The sequence below is a fragment of the Melopsittacus undulatus genome, chromosome 8 (genome assembly GCF_012275295.1).
Source record: "Melopsittacus undulatus isolate bMelUnd1 chromosome 8, bMelUnd1.mat.Z, whole genome shotgun sequence".
NCBI classification, from domain to species: Eukaryota; Metazoa; Chordata; class Aves; order Psittaciformes; family Psittaculidae; genus Melopsittacus; species Melopsittacus undulatus.
This window is the reverse complement of record NC_047534.1, coordinates 1,882,842-1,909,875: the sequence shown is the minus strand read 5'-3', so window position 1 is coordinate 1,909,875 and position 27,034 is coordinate 1,882,842. Positions and strand designations below refer to the sequence as shown.

At 48.3% G+C, this 27,034-nt stretch overlaps 1 protein-coding gene across 2 annotated transcripts in view; it reads left to right on the top strand.

Moving 5' to 3' along the window:
• The window catches only part of LMF1 (lipase maturation factor 1), a 182,816-nt gene that overhangs the window by 44,580 nt on the left and 111,202 nt on the right, over positions 1-27,034 (top strand). Inside the window, exons 5-6 of one of the 2 annotated variants that reach the window (XM_034065788.1) lie at positions 7,758-7,906; positions 25,459-25,524. In XM_034065788.1, the coding sequence (XP_033921679.1) occupies positions 7,758-7,906; positions 25,459-25,524 (215 nt within the window). The remainder of the gene's footprint in view (positions 1-7,757; positions 7,907-25,458; positions 25,525-27,034) is intronic. The other variant, XM_034065789.1, reaches the window with a different exon arrangement.

The following is a 27,034-nucleotide window of genomic DNA, read 5'->3' as shown; positions in this document are numbered from 1 at the left end:
AGGAAGAGGGAATGTAACCTGGAAGGGATGGCACCAAAGGGATTCTTTGGTATTTCAGTCTCAGCTCTATCTTCTAAAGCCCTTGGTGTCTTTCTCTCAGGCAAAGGAGCCTTGATTGCAGCATCCTCCTGAGGTTCAGAGTGGGAATAAGGTGCCACTTCCCCCAGACCCTTGGAGGCTCCTGTTCCATCTCTGAAAGTCTATGTGCAGCAAGGCCAAGTTGCAAGATGACATTCCCAGGAGTTTTAGCCCCAAAGAAGGTGTCAGAGGCTCCATTGCCTGATCCCAGCACGACCTTGAGTTTCCTGGGTGAACATTTGTGCTTGGTTCCATTGGTTTTCTCCCTGCCTCTTCTCTTGGTGCAGCTCATGTCCTGTGGCCACCAAAGCCAAGCAGAGTATCCCTGGAGTAGCTTTATGTGAGGTGAATTTTGGGCTTTTCCAGTCATATAGCAGGAATGTGTATAACAACTACTGATTGCTAATCAAACCCTGACTGTTCTGGTTTGGTAGGTAAGGGTCCAGTCTTTGCCTTTGTTTTCCTTTGGGAATGTTCTGGTTCTGCTTGTTTTCTAAGCCAAACCCTCTTTACTCTGTGCACTTGGTTGTGCCATCGTGAATTGTTTTCATCTGAGCAATGTGGGTTTCCAGAGAGAAAACTCATCAGAAGACCATAACTGGCTTTTAGCTGGATCATGGACTTCAAAGTGGCCGGTACAGAGAGGGTAATTGGAAAGAAAATCCCTTCCAGCATAGAATTCTTTGTCCCAGGAACCCAAGTTCCTCAGCAATGATGCTTATTTTCCCCTTTGTTTCCCAAGGCATGAGGAAACCTGGCAGTAGATGGTCTCTGTTGGAATGTGCAGTGTATACCTGAACCTCCACACAGGGGAATGGAGGAATCCTGGCATTGGATCCAGACCAGTGATCCATCAAGACTCGCTTCAAGCAGTACAGAGCCATGAGAACAGAGCTCTGCAGTAGGCAGGTGATCAGTTTTACAGGGAAAGCTTCCCTCTGATGCTCCTGGCAGCCAGGGATTGTTCTCTGCCTTCAGGCTCTCTTGTGTCAAGCCTCTAAAGATGCTTTCCTCTGCTGAGAGCTGTTTGAGTGGGAACACGCTGCTGTGGCTTAGCACAACGTGTACACCAGTACTAAATGGATCTGTCACCTGGTAGTGGTGGTGGCACTTGTCTTCGGCCTCTCATTCTGTTCATGTTTCTGTTCCACATCTCATTTCAGTCCCTTTCATCACTTCCCATTTCATTTAGGAGGTTCTCAGTGTGACCCCTGGTTTGTGGGTTGTTACAGGATGCTCAGCTTTTGGTTTTCACTCCTGTCTTTGTGTCCAGCCTAAACCCTGCTGATCTTTGTCCGAATTTACTGGTGGGCATCATTGACCTTACTCCTGCTAATCTGTTAAAGAGAGGTGGAATGAATCCCCCACTGACGGAGGGGAGTCCAGAGGAACTGCTAAACCTGCTGTTGGGTTGCCTTATGGCCCCAAACCACCTCAAAATGTGCTTGCAGGAGGATGGAGGGAGCCCCAGGAAGCCATCTTTATGCTGTGACCCCCTCCTGATGCTCACCAAGATCTGTGCCACAGGTCTTGAGGCTGTTGGCCATGTGAAGATGTTGAGAGATGCTTGAAGCATTGAGAAGCCCATGAGGGACAACAGCAGTGAGCAGCCATGCTTTCATGTTCTTGCTGTGCTGGCCATGCTTGAGATGCTGGGACCCATAAGTTCATATGAACACAAGTGGAATTATTTTCCTTACTTTAAACCCGAGTAATTAAATCCAGTGTCTCTGGATCCCTCAGAATGACAGCCGCCCACAGAGCTAAAAACAGGAAATCCATTAACTCCAGGAGTTAAGGAAGAAAATAAAACCCCTCCCAATTGATTCCTCTGTCACTTCAAGTTCTGCATGGAAGGAGGGCTAATTTAACACTGCATTAACTCACTGTTATCACCCTCCTGGTACCTAAGTAGTTTCTAATGACTACCCTGGAGAGCACTTGGAAGCTTTTAAAAGTTTTTATGCTAAATTATTATATTTTTATATTCTGTGTGGTTTATATGTGAAGAACAGAAGTTATCGATAACATTGCTCCAAACCTTCCAACAACACCAAGAACTCTGCTGTTGGTGCAGAAATGGGAGGTGTCAGCAGCCTGTTCTCTGCTAAAAGAGGAGCTTGAAATCGTTAATATAGGTGGTTTTGGGGGAAAATGGACATGGCAGAGTTTGACTGTGGGAAGGTAGTTTGGATCTTGGGATTGTTGGTGCTTGGGGCAGCAGCGTGGCCTGGGGTAGGAGTGGAGGAATGGTCAAAGTTAGGTTGGATGGGGCTTGGAGCAGCTGCTCCAATGGAAGGGTTCCCTGCCCGTGGCAGGGGTTGGAACTGGATGAGCTTTAAGGTCTCTTCCAACCCAAACTATTATGTGATGTGATACCGTCAGCCCCATGATGGCTGGTGCACCTGCTCCCTGGCTCCTGTCTTCAGCACAGGGAAAACCCATCACGTTTCCACAGCGGATAGCTGAGACGTGTGAAACCTCTGTGTGAAATCCAAACCCAGTTGAAACTGGTGATGATTTTGCCATGGGGTTTAGCATGGGCAGTATTTCACACTGGGGATAAAAGATGTTTCTGGTTAGCTGGCAGGCACAGTGTTTAACTTGAGGAGGATGCAGTAGTAAGACACCTCAAAATGATGCAGCTCGTTTTGGGGTAGTTTGGAGCTTTGCTTTCGTTTGAGGAAGTTGTTGATGTGGATGTTGAAAGTTGTAATGAGTTACAGAGATTAACAAAAAAAAAATTAAAATAAGGAAAAAGAAATATTTTTTCCATTAATGGGTTTTTTTTTGGGGGGGAGCTTGTTTTTGAGGGTTTTCTTTCAATGTTGGACAAGAGGCCTGGGTTTGACCCGACTGTTCTCCTTTAAGGCAGGATGTACTTAAGGAAAGAAGCATTGATCTATCTGTACAGTTCTGAGCAGATCCAACTCAGTCTGCCTTCATTTGTGCAAGTGGGAGATGAGTGGCAGCGTGAAGGAGGAGACCCCAGTGAGGAAAGAGATGGGGATGAGCAGTGGGTGTGGAAGCAAAGAGCATCCCAGCGCCTGTGGGAACACACCAGCAGGTCAACACCCCCTTACTCAGCGTTTGCTCACTGCCGGATATTGGTCTGTTTGCATTGGTTGACTCACACATGGTAGCTGCAAAGAGTGTTTGGAGCCTGAAGTCCTTGGTCAGAAAACCCCATAGCCACCAGTGTGACCCAGGCTGTTTTCAACAGGTGGTTTAATGCTGGCGCTGGAATGAGCTCATGGCACATTTCAGGGAGGTAGGGAGGGGAGGAGAGGCTCGGGAGCAGTTAATCTCATCCCAGGGTAGGTCGGTCTGGATTGGGTATCTGCCTTGCTCTGGCTGCCGGCGTGTCTGACACACAATATTCATAGGGAGACAGCTGCAGTGTCCGCTCCCAGCCCTGTGCACTGCTGCAGATGGGGCTGTAAAACACATGGACGATGGGGAAACGTTTGTCTGGGCCATGCAAACGTGTGCCCTGTGAAGTTAACGTGTAGATAGGCAAAGAGAGGCACTGCCATTTGCCCTTATCCCATGCTTTAGGAAGGGGGATTAATCAACCCAGTTGATTCTATGAGTCTATGAACATAAGAAACTTCATTATCCTTGGAGCTGACTGCTCAGTGTTTAGTTCTGATGGTTTTGAGCACTCCTCTTCCTCATTGCTTTCTTCCTGAGTAGACAGAAAACGGGTCTCGGATGCAGGATGGAGGATGGCACTGGGCTGGGTGGGAAAGGCTTTCCTCTGAAGCCATGGGCAAGCTGTGATAACTCAGCTGGGCTTTCATCAGCTGTTTGATTGGTAAATGAGAAAGGTGAAGACTGGAAACCTGAAGGATATTATGGTGTATAATCTCTATTCCATTGGAAATAATACTATAGGGAGCTGTAACGGGAGGCAGTTCATCCCAAACTCGGGGCTTTTTTTCCCATAAGGAATATGGGAAAGCTCATTTTGATTTTGTTTTGCTTCTTCCCCTTCCCTGCCCTTCCCACCCCCATCACATCCTCCCCACTCTTCTCCTTCCCTACCCCATCAGAGACCTCTGGAAAGCACCAAACTCTGTATTTTACCCCTCGAAGCTCAGAGCATGTAACAGGCGCTGGAAACGCGTGTGGGGCTCCCTTGGCAGTTGATTTGATTCCAGTTTTCTCCTTTTCTGCCCCAAAAGAGGCCGTGGCTCCCCCCGCCCGCACAGGGATAACAATGGGGCGCTTTGTGCCGCGCTGCAGCTGCTGAAATTTGACTAGATCCAACTGAAGAAAACAGGAGCAGGTGGGTCAACAACGTGACCCTTTCGTTCCCAGCAGTATCAGTGTGCGCCGGGGCCGGAGGGACCGGGCTGGAGGTGAGCCCCGAGGCGCAGCCTGGCCATAGGGATGTGTTGGTTGGGGTTTGGAGGATGGGAATTGACATCTTGGGTAGCTCTGATGCTTCTTAAGTATCTCTGTCATTGGTAAAATGGGGTTTACTCCAAAAATGTCATTGTATGGATAAACTGGGATTGCTACAGGGAAGAGACCTTTGCTCCTAAAGCGCCCGGTGCTCATCACTTGCCTTCCTCTCTCCCAGCCATAAAGTCAGGGATCATTTGGTTCCCCCTCCACATCCCCCCAGGTTATGATTTCCTCCATGTCCATGTTTTTGTTGTTATAGAACTGTCCTAAAAAGGTCAAGAATGTGAATTTGTGCAGCTTGAAGGAGAGTTTGTACGTGGGTTGGTGGAGATGGAGGATGTGGTTGCGTTGGGCTCCTTTGCCTGGCACTGCCACATCAGCAAATACATCTTATCAGAGCTGCCCACTTGATAGCAAGAAGAAGATAAGGATAGGGAGAAAACTACTGTTACAACTCAGCTCCATGGGTCAGCTAAATACCAGTTCTTCCTGAGGTCTTCCCTCCCAAGGTGTGATGGCTTGGTTGACACTTTGTAAGTGTCACAGTGTGTTTGGGAAGTGATGTTAAAAGGTTGTGATGCTCAGACTTCAGCAGCATTCAGCAGATGTGTGGTTATGGCCTCAAACCTGTCTAAGATTGCAAGGGAATTAGCCTGAGGCTTTCAAAGGGTAGACAGGAACAACTGTTGGTAAGTCAGCAGTTCGAAAGGCAAGGTTTGTGTTGATGGATCTCGTAATCTTGCTTTCTAATATCAACTTACAATAAAGCTAATGGGAGGTGGAGCAGAGCTCCCCCTTTTTGTTATGGATACGCTTGTGGTGTTGAACATGTTTGTATCCTTGGAAGTCTGCATGATTTAGCTGTAGGTTTTAGTTGAAACCATGACACATTCTAGCCCCTCAGGTAATCCCACTGTCACAAGTGCTTGGGGTGCTTATGGAGTAGCATCAAGCAGTACTTTGTACATGATGAAACCTGGAAGTGGAATAAGAAGTGTCAGGATGAGTCCAAGCTGAATGGGGAAGGGAAGAACAGTGGGTTGGGAAAGGGAGGGCTGCTGTGGGGAAGGGTATAGGGCAAGGAGCTGCTTGGGGTGGAAGGAAGATGGATGGAGGCAGGAGAGGAGCTTCCGCTGCCGCGGGCAGGGTGTGGGACTGTTTGGGTGACGCATGCTAGTATGGAAAGCTGATCTGCGTGACCATGTTACCAGCTGTGCAGGCTCAGCCCGTCAGGAAGAGGGTTGTTAATAAATCAGAGCCTCTCCGTGCAGATCTGTACTTTAAGCTTGGTTTTTTAGCAGGAGCTTGCAGTGATCTGTGGAGGTCAGGAGCAAAGCAAGGTCCAGCACACAGCACTCTGCTAGCAAATGTGCCCATTGCTGCACAGAGCAGCTGGAGCTGGGCAGGATTTAACCACAAGCCAAGGAGGTTCAGCCAGAGACCTCTGAATGGGTGCTGTGACCGTCGTTTGTCCTTGACTGCACTTGCACTTAAACCCTGTTTGGTGCCATTGTTGGCAGCAGGGAATTGTAGAGGTTATTCCCAGCAGCTGGCACACTGTTTGCTCCGCTCCTGCCTCCCGCTGTGGCACTGAGCTGTCCCTTTGCTGGCACGGTCCGCACGGATCATGCCATTGGAACCACAGCCGGGTGCTGTGGCCGTGCCAGGATTCAGGCTTGTCCATTGGAGCAAGCAGCGCAGGTGCAGATGAACCCGTGATCCCAAGAGGCCAGCGCATACCGGGAAGGCTTCGGCTTCCCTCCGGACACACGTGCGCTTGCACACTCGTCCCTGTGGGCTGATGTATGTGTGTATAACCCACTTAATGCATGGGAAATGTGTCACTCAGGATCACACCATCCCTCCGTGTCCTTTCGCTCTGCACATGCAAGCACTGCCTGAGGAGCTGGGTTTAATATTGGGGTTAAAAAGTGATGCCACTGTGTCCTCGCTGGTGAAAGGGAATGCTGCTCCCGAAGGGAAATGCGTGTGTAGGGAACAGCATAGCATAAATAGAATAGAATAGAGGGGACAGAATAGGGTAGGATGGCATAAAATAGAATAGCACAAAATAGAATCATACAGACTAGAATAGCATAGCATAGAATGGAATGGGTTGAGTTGCAAGGGACCTTAAAGCTCCTCCAGCTCCAACCCTTGCCACGGGCAGGGACCCCTTCCACTGGAGCAGCTGCTCCAAGCCCCTGTGTCCAACCTGGCCTTGAGCACTGCCAGGGATGGGGCAGCCACAGCTTCTCTGGGCACCCTGTGCCAGCGCCTCAGCACCCTCACAAGGAATGACTTTCTTCCTAGAGGCTTGTGCCTTCCCGCTCAGCCACACGCATCCTATATGTCTGCAGGGAACACAGTGATTTACATATGAAAGCGCTGATAACAGTGGGATTCTTGTGTGGGCAGAAATGAAGGAGATATACTACCAGTTTGGTGCCAGTTAGACCCGTAACTGCTGTGTGTAGCTGGGTTTAGTAACAATTAACCTTTCACATTCTGTATTAGCCATTGCTTCCCTGGTGCAGCTGGTTTTATAACAATATACTTTACTTGTCTCAGAAGCGCTGGGTTTGGCAGTTGGGGTGTCTGTTCCAGAGAGCACAGGATGTATAGGGGAAGAATGGGGATTTTTTAATAGCTAATGTATGGGTTTTTAAAGAAAAACAATTATATTTTGATTTAAGGAACCTTACATGTATAAAGGTGAAAAAAAGGGAGATTGTATGAGGGGAGACTGAGCTGAGCTCTTAGGCAGAAGCTGTTCCCTGTGAGGGTGCTGAGGCGCTGGCACAGGGTGCCCAGAGAAGCTGTGGCTGCCCCATCCCTGGCAGTGCTCAAGGCCAGGTTGGACACAGGGGCTTGGAGCAGCTGCTCCAGTGGAAGGGGTCCCTGCCTGTGACACAGATTGGAGCTGGACAAACATTGAGGTCCCTTCCAACCCAAACCACTCTATGACTCATGCTGCATGCAGTAACCGTGTAAGGATCAAAGTGTTGGTGTGTGTGCTTGGAGAACTACACAACCCAACACACCAAATCTAGGTGCTCCCTGTAGCTTAAAGCATCAATCCCAAAGTGTTGTGTGTCTGTTAGGGCAGAGTTGGTACCTGCATCCCTCCAAATGGAACTGAAAAAGCATCGATTACAATGTAGATGGGGTTTTTCTGCTTGGATGTTTACAGATAGCAAAAGCATAACTCACAGGACTCAACAATAACCATCTCCTTTTCCATTTCTCACTTGTTGGCACCACAGGATGGGAATCGCAGCTCTTGGAAACAGGTTTCCTGGGGATATTCCTCTGCCCGCTCTGGACCCTGTCCCGCCTGCCCCAGCACACTCCTCCTTCCAGCATCGTCATCTGGGGCTTTCGGTGGCTGATCTTCAGGATCATGCTTGGAGCAGTAAGTGGGACTTCCCATATCTGCATTGTTGAGGTGACAGCAAAAGAACTGTCTCACTCCAGCAGCAAACCTGGTCCAATGCAACAGTCCTCTGGTTTAGGGATTTTTCTGGTTACAAGGAAGAAGAGTGTAGCAGGAAATGCTTCATGCTCTGGTTCACCCCATCTTTCAGCTTACTGTTAGTGTTTAGTTTAGGGTGGACAAACATAGGAGGAAGAATATCAGTGTTGATATGTTGGTGCTGCTCTTGTGATTGGCTCCTGATAAGATGCTTGGGTATCCAGTGGGTAATTCCAGGAAGAAGGAGCTTTACCCTGAGTTATTTTTGCTCTGTGTATGCTTTACTGCAGTGTCATTCTCTGCTCTGTGTTTTCAGAGAGGACAATTGCTGCATTACTGTCCTGGTACTGGTGGAAATTCCCAAGCAGCTTGTAAAAGAATCCATAAGGAACTGACACATCTTAGTTAAAATAAAGGTGTGACAGGGGTGTTATCCTATCATCTCAATCCACATTTAGGCCATTTCAGAATATCCCAGAACTTTAAGCTAAGGATTATGACTATAGAAAGAAATAGACAATCCCTGACACCCAGTGCTGGGAAGCACAAGTTATATGGTCACCAAGTTTGCATCCTGTTTACCTTTTAAAAGAGAAGCATGACTGAGTTTTGCTTTGCTCCTGCTCATTTGTAATATGGATTTTGAATTATGGGACAGGTTGGATATGAAGGAAAACCGTGTTCACCAAATGTCTTTGTTACTGTTATCTGTGCTGCTGCTTGGTTTATCTGGAGAGCAATAACTCTCCATTGTCTCAGGGAGAGCCTCTGCAGAAGAGCTGCCACCCCACGTCCCCTGTCTGTTCAGGTCACTGATATATAAGTAACAGGCATGGGAGAGGCAAACATGGAAAGGTCATTAAGAGGGGATCTATACAAGCAAGTGGAAATCAGTGATTGATGGTATCTTTAATGTTTTGGGGCCCAAACACATGCATGTTTCCTTCTCGGCCGGGGTAATGATGCCTGCAGGCACTGGGAAGAGAGTTTAATGTGTGGAACTGAAGTATCCTGCGGCAGAGGTTCACCTGCTCACAGGCCATCTTTGAGCTCCTCTCTCCTGGGGGCAGGAGCAGCATTTGCACAGATGTGTTTGTGAGGCTGTTTTTCCCAAGGGTGGGATTGGCCATGAATTGATCTACAGAAATAAAGTGCAGGAGCACTGGAGCAGTGATACAGCTTTGGTCTTTCTACCACATAAACCATAGAAGTCCCTAGAGCCAGTGGAAGATGCCTAAGCAGCCGTGAAGCTCAGGGATGCACTGTGCCTGCTCCCCTGCTTTGCTACCTTTTCTTTTGTGTCTCCCTGTTAATCTCTCTCCTATTAGGAGGTAACTGTTGCTCCTGGCAATCCACAGCATCCCCAGCATGGTCCTGCTTCCTTCTCTCTTAGTCTTAACCAGGTTTGTTGCTGAAGCATCTGAGCACCATCAGTTCTGGGGTAAAGGCTGGACTTGATCTTAAAGGTGTTTTCCAAGCTAGCTGATTCTGTGATCATCCAGCTCCAGACTGGTGTGAGGGAGCCTTGAGTATCCTGGCTAATCCTGCCCATGGAAATCATGTCCAGATCTTGCTTTACTGTGCATCGTCTCCCCTGTGCATGAGAAGTAAAAGAACCCCATCTGTGTTCTTGCAGGAGGCGAGGAGCAGGTTCTGCTTCTGGGGTTTGATTGGCAGCAAGTGCTGGGCTCATCTCAAATATTGCTACCTTTTTAAAAGGCATAATTACATGATTCAATCTATATGTTTGATGTGCCTAATAATCCATTAGTGCAGGATGTAAAGACACATGCTTCTTAGGAACATACAGAGGCAACAGAATAGCGGTCCCTTTGTGTGAGGAGCAGCTTGTTAGGAAATAAGTGATGCAAACAGACATTCACAGGGCGGATTTGCCTCACAAGTCCTCGGTGACTTGATGTCTTTGTCATATTCCTCGTGACTCTTTGTCACTCTAATGTCTTGAAGCTTGGAAGATGCAAAGTGTTGGGTTGTGTTTTCACAGGTGGGTAAGTAGAGGTGCTTGGCTGTCAGGCATTAACCAAGGACATTAAACAAGCCATGGTGACTTGCCAAGAGGAGCAGCTCACGCTGTCAGTGAGGTGCTTTGCTTGGCATCACTGCCTGGTGGTGTTTTGGGTTATTAGGATGGGTTATTAGGTGTTTTGACATCTGCAGCTACCTGGGGAGACATTGAAGGCACAATGGTGCACTCTCAAAGCCTCGGCCCTCTCTCAATTACATATATCTGTATATGGTTTTCAGCAGACAGAGTTTGCTTCCCAAATGTTCCATTCCCCGTAGAGCTGTTGTGGGATTTGGTGCGTTTGATGGGGTTGAGCTGATGAATTGTTAACACCATGTTGCTGAAACTTCATAGTAGCTCTTGAAAGTCATTAGTGATGGCACACGTAAACCATAAATACAGCTTCTGTTCCTTCATTAGCTCAGTGTCTAAGAGACATCGCATGTGTAGTTGCTCAGAAACGTGAGAATTTGATTTTCATCAACACCTGTGGGTGTAACTATAGTAACTCTGATAAAACTTAGTAACTGAAAACGCACGTGTAAAGGGATGGGAGTGTGGGGATGTGATTTAACTGGATTCTGGGGGAGCCCTAGGCAGGGTTTATCCCTGAGCCCTCTCCAGCCAACCTCATGGGTTGCAGTGCTGGATGCTGGGGTGTCTCTTGATTTCTCTGTCCTGGGGTTTTCCTGGCTTGCAGGACCTCCAACACCCCCATCCCACTTGGGGGTTGCATCTTGGTGTGCGTCAAGCTGAATCTTGACTTGCAAAGGGGGTGTTTTTGCCTATAGATGTTTATGATTTCCTCACCAGTTATTCCCAAGGGTTGCCTTTGGTGTGAGGCTGGAGGAGCTGTGAGCAACAAGCAGAGGGGATTTTTGACAGGGGCAGTTAAATGTGGGGCTGCTCCCTCCTGTCAGCACATCTTGCCGTCAGTAAAGCAGGTATAAACAGGGTGTGTAATGAGTTCAGGTCTAACTCTTGGCATAGGATTGCCTCTTCCTCCTGGAGCTGGTGAAGTACAGTGGTAGTGATGGGACAGGGAGAGCAGAGGAAGCAGTGAGTCCCCTGTAAGAACTACCCAAGTGTTTGGGACAGAAAACATGACTTAGGGACTGGGATGGGGAAACAGGTCCCAAACTGAGTCAGGGTGAAACTAGGATGAGCACAGGCAGAGCAGGAGTGAGGATGTGGGAGCTCTGTCCAGCAGAGGATGCTGTGCCCAGCAAGGTGCTGTGACCCCTTCCCTCTTGGGCAGATGTGTTGAGCCTGGTGCTGCCAAAAGCCTGTCCAGCCCCATGCCAGGATCTGTCCTTGGGTCATTACATCTTTGGCTTAACTGGGGAAGGCATTAAATTGTGGTAAGCTTTGAGTGGAGGAGACAGGAGTGGCTTTTATGGGGGTGCATGATGGTGTTTCCACACGGGCTGTCTCTCCTGCTCCATGTTATTTCAGGGTTGGAGATACTTGAGGTATTCCTGAAGGTTTAAATGAGTGTGTATGAGCTGTGCACGGCCTGGATTGCTGCCACCGATGAAGTTAGAGGGAAAAGTCATGCGAGGGAATCCTGCCTGGAAGCATGAGCTGCTGATGGTTTACTGCAGCTCTGCGTGGTCACAACTGCAGCTGGCACTTGGAGGCTGGTGCTAAAGGCAGCATGGAAATGTCATTATCAGGTTCCAGCTGGTGTTCCTCCTGTAAAACATGAGGCACGTGAAATGCCTTTAGGTCAGGTTGGATACGAGGCCAACGAGAAGCAAGAGCTGAGACTGAAGTTTCTTGCACCAGAGCAGATGCGTTTACTGCTTGTACATGGCACACGGACAGGATGGTATCGGTGTTCTGGAAGTGCCCAGCAGTGATGGTGTCCTTTAATCAATGTGGCTTTTCATCATCTCCATTTACAGCCTTCTCCTGTCCCTCTTCCTTCCCCACCTTTCTCTTTGCAAGACAAACATGGAGTCTGGCAGTTCGCTCTATTGCAGCTGAGGGCTGGTGGTTGCTGTGCTGATGAAGCAGATCCGAGCCCAATACAGGCTCTGAGTAAGGGAGATGTCAGTGGGAATATCGGTCATCAAGAGAGTTAAGCACCTCAAGATTCCCACTCTCTCGTTTTTGCAGGCCTGCTGCATCCCTGTTTCATGGGAGCAGAGCTATGGTCCAGGAGCAGCCATCCCTGGCCAGCACGGCTGCTAAGTGGTATGGAACAGTAGAAGGTTGCTGCTTGGATGTGTCTGCTTTGGTCCAGGTCTCTTGGATGATGTCTCTCAGGGAATGGAGCTGGTGCCACTGGAGCAATGCTTTTTCAGACCTGTCCAACAAGGGAGGAAAGATGCTTTGGTGTGTTCTGAAGGAAATGGAGAACTGACAGGCACTTTCCTGTTGTTCTCTGTGTTTTGGGTGATGGATGCCCTGTGATGGACAGGACCCATCAGTGCCCCTTTGCTGCAAGTACTGTGCACCTTAGAAATCACCTGCAGAGCTTCCCTGTACCAACCTCTCCTGCACCAATCTCTCCTGCACCTCTTTACCCTAGGTCCTTTTCCCATTGCCGTAACCGGGTGGAGATACTGGTGCTGTGCAAGCAATGATGCTTTATAGCCACGTACGTGTGGCTGAGCCCATACATGTGCAATATGGCTTGCTTGGACTCTTCATGGAGAGGTGGTTGTTTCTCAGGGGTTTCCAATAAGCATTTTTTGCATTGCATCAGGGTTTGCAATGTCCTGTTAGCAGCAGCACTGCTGAGATGTGTACAGGAGTCAAAGGACCAGGTTGGTGATGTTTGCGAGCACGGTGATGTGATGTTCTGTACAAGTAATCATCAGTAGTAAAGGTACAATGAGGAGGTGGGGGAGGATTCAAGCTCTGGGTGTGTAACAGCATGGTGGGAAACTGGAAGTAAATAGGGAATTAAGGTGGAGCTGTGTCTTGCAAAGGATCACAGACATATGGAATAAGTTACGAGGGGAGGTGGCTGAGGCAGAGTATAAGTGAGTCTGAGACATCTTGATTAGTTTCTGGAGGAAAGGATTGAAGAGTGTAGTGAAAAAACAGGGAAACAGGATTTAAAGCACGTTACCACTTTAATTTAAAAGTGCCCAAAGCAAGGAAATTCAGATTTAAAGCTGCCAATCTATCACTGGCTGCTGCAGGTGTTGGAGCCAGGAGGACTCTGCGGGGTCTCTGTGCAGATGGGTCTGTGCCCTCCAGGCTCTGCTCCTTGGCTGGGGAGCTTAAGCCCAAGCCTCAATTTGCCCCAAGAATTAGATCCTTTAATATGTGTGTTATGTTATGGTATAATCATAATATTTATAATATATATGTGGTTTATATAATAATAACAGTCTGCTGTGTGCAGTGTCCTGCTGCGATGCCCTTAAGACTGTTGTGGGGCTGCTCACTCCTCCCCAGGCTGGTGGCTGGGCACAGGACAGGAATGGGTTCCTGCAGGGAAGGGTTTTCTTCTCTCATCTTATCTCCATGTACTGGATAGCCCTTCCCAGGATTCTGGCCCTATGCTCCTCCTTAAGCAGGGTGCATTATGCAGAGGGTCCTGAGGTGCACCAGGAGGATGCAGGGAAGCCCAAGTGCATCTGTGTGCCTTGGCAGTCCCTCGCCTGGGGTTATTTCCTGTAAACAAGATTTCTCTTTATTTGTGTTTTCCCACTTTCTGGAATTCCCTTTCTAAATGTGCCTCCCTCTGAACCCTGCAAGTCCAAGCTCTGCCTCCCTGAGCTCTCCCAGTGCATCCTTGGAAGAACTGAAAAGTCCCAGAGCACTTTTGGCAGGCAGAGGCTTAGAAAATAATTTAGATCCTCTGGCATTTTAACACAAAAGATGTTTCCCCTTTTACAGGAGGGGAAAAAGCTCATTTAAAGAGGCAGTCTTGGGAAGGAAACAGTGCAGAAAGATTTATAATAATTAGCAATAAATGCTTCCACTGACTTCTCATTATTGTTTCTTAGTAAATGTTGTCCATTTTTCAATGTTTTCACAGAGAAAGATCAGTTCTTTCCAGATTATTTGTATCTCATTTGATGTTTAAGCTCTTTAAATCACTCATTTTCTTTCCTATTAGAAAAAAAAGCTTCTTTTAAGCAACTGCAACGAATCACTTTAGAATTTCATGTTCAACTTCGTGTCTCTGAGTTTTGTTTTTGCTTGGATTCTGTTAAAAAGTGTCAGAACGTGGGTGGCATTTGAAAGGTTACTGGAAAGGGTGGGGATGTGATTAGCTAATAAGGGAGATGAACTTGCTGGCAAAAACCAGGAAGACTTTGAAGCAAACAGAATCTGGATGCCTGTAGTAAAATCGCATTAAGTGTAATGAAATCAAAGCTGGGGTATAGGCGATCTCTGTCAATATCAAGGAGGAGAATCAAACGGATGTCGTTGTCATGTCGGTGACAAGCCTGCCCTCATCCTGGGCATTACGGCTCTGAAATGGAGAATAATCATTCTAATTTGTTTTATTACATTAGCGTGGGTAGGAGGGGAAGAAAAGGAGCTTTCTTTTATGGCTTTCTCATTATTCATAGGCGAGCGGGGCCAGGCTCCCGGCTCCTGCACCAGGGATTCATGGGAATTTGGGAAAATGATGTCTGCAATGTTCTGACCTTTGCCGTCCCAGCTGCAGCCCTCCTCCTCTCTGCAGGGATCCCACACTTGACTCCTTAGCAACCTCCTTTGTGCCTCTGATCTCTCTCCATTTGTCTAGTAATAGCCCTTGGCAGGAAGACTTGTTGTTCCTTCGGTGGCTGTAAAAGGCCCCGAGCCCCTAATGCCAAGTGCTTTCCATAAATCCCTTTCACCCACTCCTTGCAGCGCTGTCTTCAAAGTCAGTCAGATGCTGGTGCAGTCCTGGTGGCTTCTCAAAGGGGCTTTCGGGTGGCTGAGGGCAAAAACCAGTGACAGAGACAACACCAACACCAGTGACTTCTCTTAGTGTTGTCCAGTCCATGAGTTGAGGTATTTGGCAGTTGGGTTTTGTGGTGATGCTGGTTTGACTTCTGAGCTGGACCAGCCTGTGTCCCTTGCAGCAGAATTCAGATGTTCACCTCCTCCGAGTGGGACCTGTCCTGGTTGCTCAGGGGCCTGGAGGCATCCTCAGAGCATCAGGCAGGTAGGGTTTGTTCACCTGGTGATGGGCTCTTCCAGAGGATCTGGAGCCTGGTCCTATAATCTGCCAATCTCAGACCAGAACTCGTGTTCTCCACATGATACGGAAGTACCATCATTGGACCTTGAACACTGCCAGGGATGGGGCAGCCACAGCTTCTCTGGGCACCCTGTGGCAGCGCCTCAGCACCCTCACAGGGTAAAACTTCTTCCTGACCCAGATCATCCTTCTTGCACTACAGAGCTTGACCCAGGTGGCAGAGCCTGCAGGTTGGATAGGTCTGCACCAAGTCCAGCCATTCCCACAACCGTGAGTCATAGGAAGCCCTGCATCAGGATGCTCTGCAGGTGAAGATTTGGGCTTATAAATTAGGCAAGTATTTTAAAGTATGAAAGCAATTTTGATAGCCGTAACATGAACATTGAGGTATGGAAGGGCCTTAGAAACTGTATGGTGTTTCCGAAAAGCTGGAGCCTTTGCTTCTCTGGGCAATGAAATACTGTGACTGTTTTGAGGTAGATAAGGAAAAAGAAGTCATAAACCAACCTCAGAGTGTTCAGAGGCAGTTTTACACATCCAGCAGCAGGATGGTGCCACTGCTGTGTATCACAGCTCTAGTGTCATACCCATCAGCTCCGGTGAATACAGCATTTGGGGATGGTATTTATTAGTGAGGCTGAAATACAATCCAGAAAGTATTCAAGATTTATCCTTTCAAATGCAGAAGAAAGCTTGGAGCAGTGTTTAGTAGTAGGAATTTAGTAGTGTGGTCTAAAGCATCATGTTGGGTCCCTTGGATCCAAGTGCTTTGGGTGCCAGGTCTCGCACAGCCTCAGCTCAGCTCAGCCGGCTGTCCCCTGTCCTATAATCCTTATATGATTGAGATTTTAACTCCTTCCTCTTCCATGAACTTGGGGTGTAAATTACAGCTGGCTTGTCTTCAGAATACATTGGTGTAGGTTTGGCTTTCAAAGGATGCTGAAACCATGTTGTCTGCAGGTGGTTATAGGCAAGGCATGAGTTGGGATCTTCTCTGGGAGTGTTTCATATTTATATAATGAAAAAACATTAAATCTAGTATTTAGGATTGCCCTTCATTGAGGTTTTTGCTCTTTTTCACCCATCTTTTGTAGCGTGAAGGCACAGGAATGTCTTTAAAGTGACTCTAAATCTGTCAGGCTGGTGCCCCGTTCCCCACCCTTCTCCCCAGAGCTGGTATCAAAAGGGGGTTGCAGACATAGCTTGAGTCACCAGCCTTTTTCCCAGCTTCCCGTGCTATTGGCCTGTCTGTACCACTTTCCCCCCCCCCCTTCAGCATTAATTTTGGGCTGAAAAAGTCTCAAAGAGAGCTTTGTTCCTCCTTGACACTCACTCCAGGGAAAAAAGGAAGAAAAAAAAAGGGAAAAAGGAAAAAAAACCCGTGGAAAATCTGACATCTGCATTGTAGAGAAAAATCAATAGATAGGGAGGAATATAATTATCCCCCACTCCTGAAGGAATTTTGAAGATATTTTTTGTAACAGTGACTCATATCGGCTTCGAGCTTGAATGACATTTTAATTATTTAGGGTTTTTTTCCCCCCTTTCACTTTGAATCACCAAAGTACAGCAGCCTGGAAGGGGTATGGTTGGGCAGAGCAATCTGCTTGGGATGAAAAGGAAGGATTTGGGAGTTCAGGCGCTTCGCCTCCCTCGGAGCTGCGTGGCTCAGGGGGTGCGATGCAGCACCGCGGTGGGTGATGGATCACCCTGAGTGAATCATGTTTGCTGGCATCAAGTACGTAGGGAAACAGTTTGGAGATGTTTTGCTCCTTACGGGAAGTGTAAAATCCTTATGGGGTTGTGTGATGGTGTGTCTTGAACTAAGAGTTGAGCCTGGGTGTGATCTGTTGGGGAAGGGGGTCAGGGATGAGAGTGGGGCTGGGGTGTTGGGGAGAGGGAGCAAGGGCAGTGCTGTGGATCCTGTTTGGGGGTAGGCAGATTTTATCAGCTAATTAGAAAAGCAATTGGAAGGAGAATGAACACAGGAAGGAGGGAGAAAGAGGCCTGAAAGCTGGAGAGCAGAGACACTGACCAGGCAGAGATAACGTGAGAGCTTAGTGGGAGGTCTGGGGGAGCTGGAGGTTGGCCCTGTGTGGACCTTCCCTGGAAGATTCTTCCCCGTGTCTCCATTGAAGTGTCTAGGCTGTATCCAAATGGGATGACAGCCTTGGGACATGCAGTGGAGGGCACTTAGAGGGGGACATTGGAGATGGGTTTGTGTGGTTCTCATTGTCCGTGGCAGTTGTGATGTGGACATGGTGGAAGGGCTTCTTCCCACCTCTACTGGGATGGACCCACATGGTTCTGCTGGTCCTAGGGCAAGAGGGCTGGGGCAGGTCCTGGAGGCCTGGAGGGGTTCCCCTTTACAGAGCTTCATTAGTGGTAGCAGGGATCTTCACACCTCAGTGTTTAGCTTAATCCTAGTGGCAGGGGTTTAGGAATGATGCAATAAGAAGGAGCAGTGCTCAGAAGTGCTCCTCTCACTGAAACAGTGCAGTAGAAAAGTAAGGACCCATTCTCTTCACATGCCCATCTCTTCTGTGATTTAAGAAGACAATCCCCACCATACCACTGTGTAAATTCAGCTTTCAGTATCCTAAAACCAAACAGGGAGGTGCCTTGGGAGGACACAGGCAGCAGTTGCATCCCTCTCTGGTTCTGCTTTCCAGTCCTGTGTTACCTTCCTTGTGCCACCATGTGCTGTGGAGGTTTGGGATTTGTGCCACAATTTAATCAAAGTCGTGAATTGTAAAACACAAAAGCTGTTCGTAAACTTGTTCTCTATGACTTAATTTTGCCTGAAATCCCTTTTGTTGGATACTCTTTCAATGATGGGGAAAGAGAGGGTGCATGTGAGGTTACTCAGTCAAGCAAGACTGGAATTGATTCAGTGGGAGTGAAGGGGTGATTTTGATTTCCACTCCCAAAGTCCCCTGGCCGCCAGTTGGCAAACCTTGCAAAAGTATTCAACAATCTACTGCATTTGAAAGAGAATTTATTACTCATAAATAGCTATTTTTCAGCAGGATTACTGAGTTTTATAAACCAGACTCGTTTGGTGCCTTGCTGGCTGGGTCATCCTGCAGCCGGCAGCAGGAGGATGTTTTGCAGTGTGGGGTTCTGCTAAGGATTTGCTGGGAAAGATGATTTTATTCCTCTGGTTGCTTGGGGATCTGCTCAAATGACTGTGTGGTCATCTTTGCTTTACCATTGTAGTAAGTTATCAGTGCTAGTGATGATGCTGGAGGCAAAATAGGGTCTTGGTCAAGTACACGTGATCATAGAATGGTTTGGGTTGGAGGGACCTCAATGCTTGTCCATTTCCAATCTGTGCCATGGGCAGGGACCCCTTCCACTGGAGCAGCTGCTCCAAGCCCCTGTGTCCAACCTGGCCTTGAGCACTGCCAGGGATGGGGCAGCCACAGCTTCTCTGGGCACCCTGTGCCAGCGCCTCAGCACCCTCACAGGGAACAGCTTCTGCCTAAGAGCTCAGCTCAGTCTCCCCTCAGGCAGGTTCAAGCCATTCCCCTTGTCCTGTCCCTACAGACCCTTGTCCCAAGCCCCTCTCCAGGTTTCCTGCAGCCCCTTTAGGCACTGGAGCTGCTCTAAAGTCTCCCCTTAAGGAGCTTTCTCTTGTCCAGTCTGCCCCAGCCCAGCTCTCTCAGCCTGGCCCCAGAGCAGAGCTGCTCCAGCCCTCTTTTACCTATAGCAGGCAAAGAAAATACACGTATAGTGACAAAAGTAACCCACCACACCTGCAGTGCATCCAGGGCTGGATTTGGGAAACGCTGTTCATGCATGACCCACAGCACATGGATAGAGCAGGGCTGGTGGATGGAAAGCACATGGAGGCTGAGCAAGGATGGTGCAGTAGCTCTGGTGATTAAAACCAGGCAATTTACTGAACACCATTCAGATTAATAAATAAAAAGCCCTCAATGTGACTTTCCTTCCTCTATGAGAAACGCTGCTGAATTTAATGCACCTTCATTGTGAGCCTGGGAGCACCGGAGGTTGGTGATTTTGAAGCACAGGCAGGTGCTGCATCTCCATCCTCTGTTGTGCTCCTCAGACGTGCCCTGAAGGGAACCAGCTTAGGAGGGGAGAAGGTATTGAGCACATATTTCATTCTGGATGCTAATTCAATCCAGGGTGAACATTTTATAGTTCTCATGCGGGGAGGTTTCCGAGTGTGCAGAATGGCCTGGAGCCACACTCAGCTGTAAATTAATATGACAAAGATCTCAACTTTCCCCTTCCCCAGGCCAGGTTTCCTTATTACTGGAAGGGGCTGGTGTGCACGTTCTGGCTGCCATGAGCTGGGCTGCAGTGCTCAAACCCCGGCACGTCTTTGTAGCCACCATCCCAGCACTATGAATTTAATAACTCTGCTTGGAGCTGGATTCAAAGCAAGGCCACGGAGGTGAAAGGGCAGTTGCTGGTTCACCGAGCCACCTGTTTCCTTCCCTTTAGCTTCTATTTAATTTGTATTGCTGGGTAGCTTTCCCTTCTGATATGCAGGGATTTGAAAGGCCCGTCACCCACCCGCAGTGTCCACGCAGGGATCTGAGGGGCTTGGCTTTGTCTTGGGGTTGTAAGTGTGTGAGTGTGCATTGGACTTTATCATTGGGAAAAGAAAATAAGATTTGAAAGCCATTTTCTTCTCCTCAAATATATCTTCCCCCCTTCTTTGGTTTTATCTACTAATTAGAGCAGAACTTAAAATGGGGAAAAATATAAACTATTTCCAGAATTCCCAATCTCATGCCCATTACGTCTCCAATCCTTATGTCAAAATAAAGGCAGAATTCAAGTTTTTAGTTAATGCCCTGCTAGCTCAGGGCTTGGAAGAAACTTAAGTTTGCCAACTCAAAAAAAAGGGGAGGAAAAAAACCCCTTTTCAAGTCGTTTTGGAATGTAGATAATAAGAAACAAGTTAGTGTGCTGAGCTTCCTATAGCACATCTTTTCCGTGTTCCCCAAATGGTTGCATTGCAATATGGAGCACTGTGCCAAGCTGGAATAATATAAAAGCATGTATCAATGAGAACAATGACTTCTTATAATAGCAGTGAGTTGAGCTGAGCAGTGACCCTCACTGTGAGGGTGCTGAGGTGCTGGCACAGGGTGCCCAGAGAAGCTGTGGCTGCCCCATCCCTGGCAGTGCTCAAGGCCAGGTTGGACACAGGGGCTTGGAGCATCCTGCTCTAGTATGGGGTCCCTGCCCCTCACAGGGGGATGGAACTGGATGAGTTTAAGACCATAAATACCCATACATAGTGTGGCGTCAGATTGTCTGGGATCTGAAGGTTTTCCTTGGTATTTCATACCTGTGAAATGTGGTCAGTGTGTTGTAAGATAACCAGGAGTAATGATATTCCCAGCTGGCATATAGCCCCCTCTGTGCAGGCAAGTTTAATAAGGCAGGGAGATGGTTGCATTGGACATGGAGCTGGAAGTGGAATGAGAAAGGTTTTCCTGTCCTTTCTGTCTTATATTCACATCTTTGTGATGCTGCAGAAAGGGATGGTTTAGTACACTGAGGAGTGGTCCAGTCTTCAAAGTGCATGATGGTGGGTACACATTTAGCTGTCATTTCCTGCTCATTGCCTACCCGTGAGCATCACCAACTCCTGACAGCATGAATGAGAACTAACAGGTCATTTTTGATGTATCAAAAACCACATGGTACCTAGAGATGCTCGAAGACCACAGGGAGAAATTAAAGGTGGGAGGATAGACGGGAGCCAAGCTTGGCATGGGAAACACCAAAAACTGGCAATTGCAGGTGTTGCCTTTTAATTTGCTTCCTGATCCTTGAACTTATTCGTTAGGGAGCCCAGAGGCTTGTACACGTGAGAGAAGGAGCAGTTGTGCTGAGGCTGGTACAGCAGGTTTGTGGTAGCGGCTGCCTGTAGCTCTTGCCTGGAGGCTCCTGAACGTCCTAAATACCTTTGTGTGTTCTTGGGTCTTGAAGGGATCAGGCGGATCTGACTCTCAAAACACACCCTCCAAAAGAAACGGAAAAGGCCTTTGTTAGAACGTGTCCATCCTGGTCTGTCCCACAGTCAGGAATTGCCTCCGGCCCAGCCAAACACCAGGTTTGGTCTTAAACCTGTCCCGTCTGAGGCTGCTCTGTGTCGGTTGTGTGTTTGTGAGTACCTGGTTGTGTGTCTGTGAGTACCTGGTTGTGTGTTTGTGAGTACCTGGTTGTGTGTTTGTGAGTACCTGGTGGTGTGTTTGTGAGTACCTGGTGGTGTGTTTGTGAGTACCGGTTGTGTGTTTGTGAGTACCTGGTTGTGTGTTTGTGAGTACCTGGTGGTGTGTTTGTGAGTACCGGTGGTGTGTTTGTGAGTACCTGGTTGTGTGTTTGTGAGTACCTGGTTGTGTGTTTGTGAGTACCTGGCTGCGCTGGGGCCTGGAGATGGGCTGGTTCCTTTCGGTCCTTTCCAGAGATCCGCCATCTTGTGCGTGTCTGGGTCCTTCCCTCGAATTTGATCTGAGAGGAGAGCGTGACAGAGAGCAAAATGGCGGCCAGGAGGGAAGATCATAACGGGAGAGGAAGGGTGGCCGTGAGGGGAGATCTTGAGGGGAGATGGGAAGGGCCATGAGGGGTGATAGTGATGGGAGAGGAATGGCGGCCATGAGGGGAGATCATGACTGAAAGCAGAAGGGCGGCCGTGAGTTGAGATCTTGATGTGGAGCAGAAGGGTGGCCATGAAGGGAGATCGTGAGGGAGAGCGGAAGGGCGGCCATGAGGGGAAAGTGAAAGGGCGTCCATGAGGGGAGAGCAGAAGGGTGGCCATGAGGGGAGATTGTGAAGGGAGAGAAGGGTGGCCATGAGGGGAGATCATGAGGGAGAGTGGAAGGGCAGCCATGATGGGGGATCATGAGGGGAGAAGAAAGGCAGCCATGAGGGCAGATCGTGACGGAAGGCAGAAGGGCAGCCATGAGGGCAGATTGTGAGGGAGAGCAGAAGGGCAGCCATGAGTTAAGATCTTGATGGGGAGTGGAAGGGTGGCCATGAGTTGAGATCTTGAGGGAGAGCGGAAGAGCGGCCATGAGGGGAAGTCATGAGGGAGAGTGGAACGGCAGCCATGATGGGAGATCATGAGGGGAAAGGAAAGGCAAGCCATGAGGGCAGATCATGAGGGAGAGCAGAAGGTCAGCCATGATGGGAGATCATGACGGAAAGCAGAAGGGCAGCCACGAGGGGAGATAGTGAGGGGAGAGAAGGGTGGCCATGAGTTGAGATCTTGATGGGGAGAGGAAGGGCGGCCATGAGGGGAGATTGTGAGGGGCGACAGGGGTCAGTCTTGAGGGGATAGGAAGGGCAGCCATGAGGGAAAATGGTGAGGAAGAGCAGCCTTGATGGGAGATTGTGATGGAGAGGTGGCCATGAGATGTGAGTGGTGACTGTGAAGGGAGAGCAAGGGCAGCCATAGGATGTGAGGAGAGATCATGAGGCTGCCATGGGGCATGAGGGGTGGCCATGAGGTGTAGGGGTCGTAGCTGTACAGTGTGAGCCACTAGGAAGGGCAGATGAAGGCTGGCTGCAAGTGGAGATCATGAGGGGCAGCCATAAGGGGAAACCTTGAGAAGAGAGGAGGTGCGGCCATGAATGGAAATGGTGATGGGAGCTCAGTTTGCCATGAGTGCGATGGGTTAGTGGTGGCCTTGACAGTCCTGGGGTAAAGGTTGGGCTCGATGATCTTTAAAGGTCTTTTTCAGCCTAGTTGATCCTACGATTCTATGATCTGTGGTATGGAAGCATAATGTGCTGCAGCTGTGGGGTCCAGGCCAGTTCAATATACACACAGGAATCTTGGAAATGGATTGGGAATTGTTAGCAGACAGAGAGAAATCCAGTGAATGTGAAACTCCAGCAGATGTGGGGATCCCCATTTCCTCCCCTCCTCCTTCTGTCCCATGCTCACTGGGACCCAGTTACCATCTCGCAAACTAAGTTTGCACCTTCAAGAGAACAGGAGCTGACATCCAGAAATGTCAGTGGAAGCCAAATCATATGGGAAGAGTGTGTAAAACCAGAACTGATCCAAGCAATAAGGTAGGTGAGAGCTCGTCCTGGCTCATCCAGGGATCCACAGCTCTTCCCAGTGGCATTACTCAGTGAGGCACAATGTCTCATCCTTTCCTGGTCTTCCTCATGAGAAACAGAGCTACAGAGCACGCAGGTTTCCATGCACTACATACTCTTGTTTCTTGGTCCAACTTCATTTAAAGCTCAGATGCCAGTGTGGGAGTGGAAGTGGACTCCAAGACAGCAGCAGGGGAAAGAAGCCTTGAAACGCCCCCTAATTATGAGAGTGGGAGTTTTCCGTGCTGCAAACCAGATTTAATATTCAGAGCTTTAAGTGACTTTCCTGTTTGAAAGCTTTGTAGTAAACAAAATGTGATTAACAGTCCCTTAGTGACTCATTGCAGGCAAGATTTGGATTTTCACTACGGTGCTTTTCTATCCTATACTTGTTTTAATTATCCCTGCTGAATAATAGAGCTTGATTACAGCCTGGCCAAGGTAGGAGGGAAGGTCATCAAGATAGCTGTCCTCTTTTAATATTCTAGCATTCTTGCACAGAGCCTTTCTTAGTGTCTGTCCGGCCTCTGTGCCAGCAGCAGCACATCCTGTGAGATGCTATCAATATATCCTGTAACTGTAGAAAAGGTTTGAGGGGCAGAGTGAGCTGTGAGTGACTCAGGAGGCAAAGATGAAGCCGTGGCTGTTGACAGCAAGGCTGTCTTGTCCCTGCCTCTGCTGCTCCAGCCCTTGCAAGCAATGGAGGAGAGAGATGGGGTCTGCTGGGTGACTCACTAGAGAGGAAAACCGCAGCGGCTGGTACCCACCATTCTGCTCTCCTGTCACACAAATCCTCTGTGGTATCACTTTGCATCCATTGTGCTTTTCTCCGTGCCTTCTGTACCAGCTCTGTTTGGGATTTGGTGCTGGTAGGGGGGGGTCCCTTTCATGAGATGGAGACTTCCCAGGCCAGGGTATTTCTTCTCATAGAGAAGAGTTTCTTCCTAAGTGGATGTTTCTGGATATTTACTTACAATGTCAGGACAGTTTGGGGTGGGGGGAAGATCTTTAACTGGAATTTGGAATTTTCCTGAGCCCCAGACACGCTAAACTATGTTTAATGCTGCAAGTGGAGATACATTATTTTAAGCAATTTGGATGAAACCAATAGGCCAGGATGTGCCATAGAGCATCTTCTCCTCTGAGCTTGCAGATTTTAGCACTGAAAGGTCACTGGTCTCTTATTGAAAACCTTCCTTAGTGCAAACATAAAGAAGCTTCAGGATGCTCATGGTATATCCAGGAATTGGTCCTTACAGGAGCTCCCTGTATTTTCCTACTAAGAAAGGCAGGAATATTGCAATTAGTAGCAATGTCAGAAGTAGGCAAATACTCCCTAATTGTATGCAGATGATAGAGCTGATTCAACCTTTTGACTAGTGAAGCTTTCCTCAATTTGGGATATTGTGATCCTAATCAGGGACCTTTCCCATACATCAAAGCTGACAGGCTGAACTTGCATACCTTGGGGCTGGCACAGCTTGATTGCAAGGCTTCCTGCTAGCAGGCTCATCCCTGGCCAGGTGTCTTTCCTGCTGTGGACGACTGATTCCTTTCTATTCTTCATCACTGAGGCAAAGAAATTTAATCCCAATATTACTGCCAGCCCTGGAATGGACCCACTGATTTGGAAATTTCACCCTCTTGTTGCCCTGAAATATCAATGCGCAGGAACCTCTGATACCTGCTTATTTCATTGCCAACCTCTAACCTAAGGTGGAGCAGACCTGTCATTAGGGCATTCATCTGTGTTTAGATCTGTCAGCTTCCTTCCCCTTCTGCTCTTTTGTTTCTCTAATTACTTTGATTGCATCTCTGGGTCCAGCTCTGTGAGGCTGCAGGTCCCATCCCTGTCTGTGTCGCTGCTTCCTTTTCTATAGGCGGCTTTGGGAGATGAAGACACCTGGGTCTGGATTTTAAGGCTGTGACCATGGCATGTTTAGGTCTGCAGGTGCCTTACACAGACATGGCCCAGTGGCAGAGCTTTGTTTTTCTTCCTGCTCCTTGATGCTCTGCACCTCCTGCCTGGTACCTGGTGATTCTGGGAGCCAGTGTGCGAGCCTCTGCACTTCCCTGCTGTTACCAGCTCTCCCTGTAGTTGAACCAGAGGATTTGGCATCTTGCAATAATACACTGACATACAAGATAAAGTAAAATATAATATTTGTGACTGTGTTTTCTGTCTTTTATTTCTTTTCCCACCAGGGTCTGATTAAAATCCGAGGAGATCGCTGCTGGCAGGAGTTAACTTGCATGGATTATCACTATGAGGTGAGTGATCTCCACATCAAGGATAAGTTCTTTTGTCTTCTGTGCTTTGGTAGAAGAATTCGCTCTCCATGTTTTCTTTCTTTATCATAGCCTTCTGTCTCTGGCAGTGCAGCAATATCTGTGTGCCAGCTAGGTGATGCTGGTTTTCCCAGTTGCATTCCTAAAAGATCACCTTCTCTCTTTCCCTCCCCTCACCATCATGGACTGATTCAGGGGCAGACCTGAACCTCACTGAGAACTTCCTCTGTTAAAATCCTGCAGGAGAGGAACAGAAAGGAGTTTTCATTGTGTTGAATGCTTTCTGCTTATACTTCCAAAACGTGGATGTATGTAGACAGAAATAGAGCATCTCAGTGCTCTCCAAGATGCAGAGCACTAATCGCTGGCAGTTCAGAATCATACAGTTTTATCTTTTGGACATCTATTGCAGTGATTACATTGCGTTCTGATTAGGAACTGTGGTTTGAGTTCTGGCTCTGAGTGTTGTCTCCTCTGTGATTATGGAGAGAGGAGCTCAGTTTCCCCTCTCCTTTACCTAGACTGTTGCATTTGTGTTTTGTATAAACAGTGTTAAAAAAGAAATTGCTGCATACAGCAACACTCCACTGGGCAAGGAGCCCTGGTTTAGTGAAGGAGATGTGGTACTGGAGCAATATTCCCTCCCTTAGATTAACATTGCAGCCACTGAATCCTGCACACCATGGTATAATGCCTCAGCTTTATAATCTGTCTCAGCCTGGGGCAGTTTCTGGTGCTGGGTTTGTTGGTAAGACCTGAGCTGTCAGCCCCTGGGGATGTACCTTCAGGGTGATGTTCTCAGTGGACCTTCATCACATCTGGAAACCATTTCCCCCTTCCAATTAACCCTGGCAGAGCCTGACTTCCCTGACCTGCTGAACGTGTTCCGAGGTGTTGCCTATGAATGACTGTGCAGGGCAGGCACTGAGCAATGGAAATGGGGATGCTCGAACAGGACCTCAGTCTTTCCACCTTGCATGCATGGAATTGCATGTGAGTTCCAGGGAGTGTGTTACTAGTCCTGTTAAAGGGTTGGAATTCCTCTTCCTGAAATAGGAAAGAGATCCATCAATTTCCCAGGTGCTGACACCTTTATTTTTCGCTCCTGGTTAACTGGTTGCTTATTGTAAAATGGAATTTTGCAGGTCCAGAAAGCTCTACATTTTCAGCTTTAATGCTCCTTTATTTTTCTGTTACCATCTTTTACTTGCAATGGGTTTCACTCATTGAATACCCATTACACAGGTTCCTCAGTGAGCTCTTGTTGCCCTGTCAATATCCTGCTTCATTCTGAGTAAAACTTCGGATGCAAAGACCCTTCAGTGCTGTCACTCTTCATCTCAGACACAGAGGTGGCTGCAGTAAATTGTCCTTTCTGCCATGCCCTGCCAGGCACCTGGCAGCAGGCTGAGAAAAGCCAGCTCCAAGTGAGCCCCCCAGCACCCCCTGGCCGGCTCCGCTGTGACCCCAGCCCACATCAGTCAGCCTGCAT